Source organism: Chrysochloris asiatica, unplaced genomic scaffold, assembly GCF_000296735.1.
Source record: "Chrysochloris asiatica unplaced genomic scaffold, ChrAsi1.0 scaffold00026, whole genome shotgun sequence".
Classification (NCBI taxonomy): domain Eukaryota; kingdom Metazoa; phylum Chordata; class Mammalia; order Afrosoricida; family Chrysochloridae; genus Chrysochloris; species Chrysochloris asiatica.
Window position 1 is genome coordinate 6,196,565 of NW_006408544.1, and position 6,000 is coordinate 6,202,564.

Genomic DNA, 6,000 nt, shown 5'->3' on the forward strand with positions numbered 1-6,000 from the left:
AGTATTAAAAGTAATGTTAAAAAAAAAAATAGAAAACAAGAAATGCTGGTGAAGGTGTGGAGAGATTGGGAACCTCCTACACTGTTGGTGGGACTGTAAAATGTAGTAAAAAGACTAAAAAAAAAAAAACCTCCTACACTGTTGGTGCAACTGCTATGGAAAACAATATAGTGCTTTCTCAAAAAGTTGGAAATGAAAATACGTAAAACCCAGCAATCCTGGTATATATCCTCACGAAATAATAGCTGTGACAGAACTAGATCTATGCACACCCATGTTCACTGCAGCACTCTTCACAACAGCACAAAGATGGAGAGAGCCTAAATGCCCCTGTACAGAAGGATGGTTAAACAAACTTTGGTACATACATACAATGGAATGCTATACAAAGGTTGAAGAATAACAAAGAATCTGCAAAACACCTCACAACATGATGAACCTGAAGCACCTTATGCTGAGAAATTAGTCTATCACAAAAGAACAAATATTGCATGAGACTACTGTTGTCAGAGTCCTGGTGTGGTGCTGTAAGCTAATACATCAAAGAGTCAGACTACAAAGTTGTTTGAACTACAAGGTCAGTGGTTCAAGCTCACCAGCTGCTCCTTGGAAACCCTATGGGTCGGAATAGACTTAAAGGCACTTAACCGACAACAACTGTTGTAAAAGTTAAGAAACAATTGTCTTGCTATTCTATGATGGTTGAGGGGGTAGGTAAGGAAAAAATAAAAGTGAATAGAGGTAAATACTGTACAGTACACGGAGTGGACTGCAATTACTGTAATGACATGAAGTGGGTAATTTTTTGAATGTGGGACTAATGATCTGTTCCGTAAACCCTCACTCAACTCACAAGTTAAAAAAAAAAAAAGTTCAGTTTCTGCTCCAATTCACATTCATGGAGGCCTACTTTTCACTCCCTAGAAACTATCCATCTAGAAGGAAGTGATTTCTCTATGAGCAGCTAAGAAATGGCTAACACAAGGAAGATCACATGAGGCAAAGATGCCTAGAGTAATCTTCCTCGGGTCTAGAGAGTCCACTGCCCTCAGAGTTTCCAAAAACATTTTTCCCACACAAAAAAAAGCCGAACTTGAAGAATCTGCATCTGAGGTGATAAGGAAAATGGAGAGGAAACCTGACTAGGATTAGCTACTATTTTCCTTCAGTGTTTTTACATGATTCAAGAATCACATTAGTACTGGGTATGCAAAGCTACTGAATATGAGTCCTGGTGTGGCGTTGTGGGTTAATGCGCCACAATGCAAAGCTGTTTGAACTGCAAGGTCGGTGGTTCAAGCTCACCAGTTGCTTCTTGGAAACCCTATACAGGGTCACTAAGGGTCGGAATCGACTCAACGGCACACAACAACAGTTAGAGGCTAGTCCCTTTCCTTTTGATTCTTCTCCACTGATAATGCCTTCAAAGGTTCTATTTGGGGCCTACAGCTATTCTGGTGCTATATGACGCAGGCTTTCCAACATTTCTAATGATCACTTCTATGCTAACGACTCCTAAGTGTATCCTTGTTATTTATATTAGGTGCTGGTGGAGTCAGCTTTGACTCATAGTGACCCTGTGCACAACTGAACAAAACAGATGTTTGTAACCTGGGAGTGCCTGTACTTTAAATTCTTTCAGTTAGCTCTGTTTGATCATTCTTTTTTATATTTTATTTTTAAGTTTTTATTGTGAATTGGGTAATAGTTTACATAGGAGAACATCAGTTTTACACTCATTGTTTCATTGCAATGATTACAATGTCATCCGTGCATCATCATTCAACAGTACTTGCTTCTAGTCCCTGTTTTTTTGTTTTGTTTTGGGCTGGGGGGAATGTACACAAAAACACTTAGGATACAATCATTTAAACAACCAAAATGCACATTCTGCAAACCTGCCTCCTGGCCGCCAGCACACAGCCTTTCTCTTTCCATGAGTCTAGAGTCCTGAACGGCTCTCTCTCTCTGTGTCCGCATCTCTGCCTCCACCTCTGGTGTTACTGCTTCTCTGGATAGGGTACCACATTCCGCTTGTGTTTTTCTCCCTTGATGGTCCTAGGGTCCTCTGTTCCTGAACTGTAGGATTAACTACTCCCCGCACCCCGACCCCTTTTTTGTTACAAAACTTCTACCTTTACCATTGTGACAATGTTTGATCATTCTTTTGCGGTCAGGGACACAATCTATATTACAGATAGTGAACACTAAGGCCCTAAGAGCACTGAAGTCACTAGAAGAGGTAGGGCACAATCAGGCCTAGAACCCAAAATCTCAGCTCTTGAACAGATGTTTTTTGGCCACTATGCTATCAAACCCAGGCCTTGAAACAGAGCCAGGAAGCCCCTACTCTGACAGAATCTGTGCTAGGTGCTAGGAATAAAAAGGTGAGTAAGAGTGCACTGAGAACTTATACTAGTGGGAGACACAACATGATAAAATAAGCAAATATGAGAGACTGCAAAAAAGTTCATGGACAAATTCCATTCTCTCTTAATTTCATGACAAAATGTATAGTACCCTGGTAATGAGTATATAGTACTACCTGTAGGATAAGCATTGGATTGATAATCACAAGGTTAACGGTTCAAAACCATCAGCCACTACTTGGAAACACTACATAGGGTCGTAGTCAGAATTGACTTGATAGCACTTATCAGCAACAGCAACTATACAGTAATTAAGTCTGGTAATGTCCTTAAAGGAATCAACCCAGACCCTGCACAGTTACCAGGGAAGTGACACTTTGAAAACTTAGTAGCCCTACTTTGTCTCCCTTTGGCCTTATGTTTCCCTTGAGGTAGGTTCATTCTTATGGCCACTGCCACCACCACACAGGTCTCCTGAGTGCTGCTGTTCTGGTCTAAGGGCTGCCATTCAACTCTGTACCTAGAAATACAGTTTAAATGAAGCTAGAACACTCATACATTACTTAATCACACATTCACAGATGATAAAACAGCCATCAACAGAGTATCATAGATTGAATAATCTGGTTTATGAAACCCAATTGTTTGTCTTCAACTTGAGTATACTCTACAATGTACTTCCCAACCTGCATGCAGATTGCAAAAGTCATTGATTCTCATCACCTGGAAGTACCCTCAACGCCTCCTCCTTAACGTCTAAAACCAAGAAAACCCAGAAATACAGGAATTCTTTCTCCTAAATTCTGAATTTTTCTCTTAGTCCATATGACACTGGGAATGCTAACTCCAGGGACATCAAATGTAGTGATCTTACCCTGTTGTTGTTGTTGCTGTTAGGTGCCATCGAGTTGGTAATGACTCATAGCAACCCAGTACAACAGAGCAAAACACTACCTGATCCTGGGCCAACCTCAATTGTTGCCACACTTGAGCTCATTGATGCTGCCACTTTCCCAATCCATCTTGCTGGGGGTCTCCTCTTTTGCTCTGACCTTCCACCTTACCAAACATGATACCCTTCTCCAGCGACTGATCCCTCCTGACAATATATCTGAAAATCTTACCCTATAGGTCTCTAAAATGGTTAGTCATATGTATAACACAAGACAAGCCTAAAAAGAATCACACATCATGGGCACTAGCACAACGGGACAAAGTTGTTTGGTGTGGTTTTTTTTTTTGGGGGGGGGAGCACAGAAGGAAATATGATACAGTCTTAGAGAGTGGTGGGAAGACCTATCTTCTCCAGAAAGCTTAACTACCCTGGCCTAGCATGATTGTTCCCTGTTCTGAAAATGTTCAGTCTATACTATGTGGTTCAACACTTAGTTATAAAATGCTGTGGGCTGTACTTTCTCAACATGGTTTTAAACATGTCAATATCAGAAATTCATTTTTTAATATTCCTTTAGATATGGAGGAAATAATCTGTGACTGATGGATAACTTGCCATGAATTACTTTCCTCCTGAAAGAAATTAATTTCTTTGAGTAGGAAGCAAAGATTTATTTTGGCTGAATGCCAAGAGTGAGTGTAAACTACCAAGACAGTTATTAAATTAATACAACCCTATTCATAGGCCTGGAATTACTCCAGTTTTCCTACTGTGATTTTCTAAAACATTCTAGAGGAAGAAGAAAAGCCTGGTGAAAGGACAGAATACCACCTTCCAGGTTCCAACTGTTCAACTGCCCAATCCTTGCAGGTACTGATTTAAATCAAGGACTCCTTACAGCTAGTTCTCAGCTGATTCCCAGAGTCTAATTGTTGGTCTTAAGTGTTCCTTCAGGAACAGTGCTGCTCCTGTGAAGTATCAAGTCATTTTTCACTCATACCAACCCCAAGTGACAGAGTAGAACTGCCATAGTTTTCTTGGCTATAATCTTTATGGAAACAGACTACCAGGACATTCTCCTAAGGAGCTAGCTGCTGGATGGGTTTGAGCCAGCACCTTTTTGTTTAACAGTCAACCATTTAACTGTTTGTGCCACCAGGATTCCTTCCAGGAATAGTGCATCTGACTACAAATGGCCTTGCCATACTTCAAAGCTATTTTCTGTGCAGCAGTTTATAAACCAATGGCCAAAGGTCCTTGGGGATAGGGCTATTATTTAAAACACCAAAACCACTGCGGTATAAGGCAGTCAGGAACTTGCTACTCTAGGTCTTGTTGGCTCTGAGAATACAGTCTTCTTTTGTTTTCACTGGAAACTTCTTACAACAGATTCCCTTCCCACTCAACTATGACAAAGACCTATGTATGCACATATATTTATATATATTACATACCTACCTACATACATATATACGTGTGTGTGTGTGTGTGTGTCTGTGCTGAAGATGGAGAATGAAATGACAGTTATTCTTGACCAGGTACAATATTCCTATATCCATCCCTAGGAGACTTTAGATTCAGCTCATGGGCAGATGTGTTAAATGGTCTTACAGTTCTCCGTCAATGATCAAACAGTACTATTTATGTAAACTTTGTCATAGTGGTTTCCTGGGTCACCTGGCCCTGAGGTACTTGTTTTACTGCATAGCCAACTTCCTGTACAAACAACTCTTTTCTAACCTGATAACACTGAAATTTGGAAAGCAAAAGAGTACTAATGGAGACCAACTGATGCCAAAGAGGAACTGGCAGGATGGCAGAAACTCACTCACACAGACAGAAAATGGGTCAGAACATTATGGCCTTCAAAACCTGAACTCAATTGATCAAAAATCCCTAAACTCATATTTTACCTAACAGCAAATTACTGGAAAGAGTACTAAGAAACAGCTCCCCACGTGGCCTTAATTGCTGCTATTCCTACAAGGCAACTGAACCCTGCCACCTGCTCTTAACAACCCAAATTCAGGAGACTGAAGTCAAACAATAAGACTCTCAAGATGTACGTGTTGCCTGGCTCAACACTGAAAGACACCTGCTCTAAGGTAACATAGGCTTTCTAAGGACTAGCTACACAGAGTAATGAGTTGTGTTCTCTGTGATTAAATGCTAAATCTTTAAGAGAGCTTCATCATTTTTAAGCTAACTAATGATTGATCTCTTAACACAGATTCCTGGTAAGGAAGAAGGGCAGTGTCTGTCAAAGGGCTATGAAAATAAAGCCTTCATACCTTGGATGTGAGGTCCCGATGGAAAATGCCTTTGAAGTGAAGGTAGCTGAGGCCCACTGCTAAGTCATAGGCCAGTTTCACCCTCACAGTCCAGGGCAAATGCAGGTTACTGTCTAGTAATTGTTCAAGGTTTCCAAAGTTGATATACTGCAAAACAGAAGGAAAACCCAGCTACCATTGGTCAACAAGTGTTCAGGCTGGTGGTGAAACCACTAAACAGTAAACATTTAGAACATGAAGACTACATATACATACATATATATGTTGTTGTTAGGTGCCATCGAGTTGGTTCCCACTCACAGCCACCCTGTATAGGGTTTCCAAGGAATGGCTGGTGAGCTTGAACCACTGACCTTGCGGATCAAACCAAACATGCAGTCCAGCACATTAACCCACAGTGCCACACCAGGACACTCTCTCTCTCTCTCTCTCTCTCTCTCTCTCT

The 6,000-nt window shown here is 40.9% G+C and overlaps 1 protein-coding gene across 1 annotated transcript in view; it reads right to left on the reverse strand.

The window, feature by feature from the left end:
* TESK2 (testis-specific kinase 2) overlaps positions 1 to 6,000 on the reverse strand; it is a 211,009-nt gene that overhangs the window by 9,745 nt on the left and 195,264 nt on the right. The window contains exon 5 of the mRNA XM_006839702.1: positions 5,556 to 5,702. Coding sequence (XP_006839765.1) covers positions 5,556 to 5,702 — 147 coding nt within the window. The remainder of the gene's footprint in view (positions 1 to 5,555; positions 5,703 to 6,000) is intronic.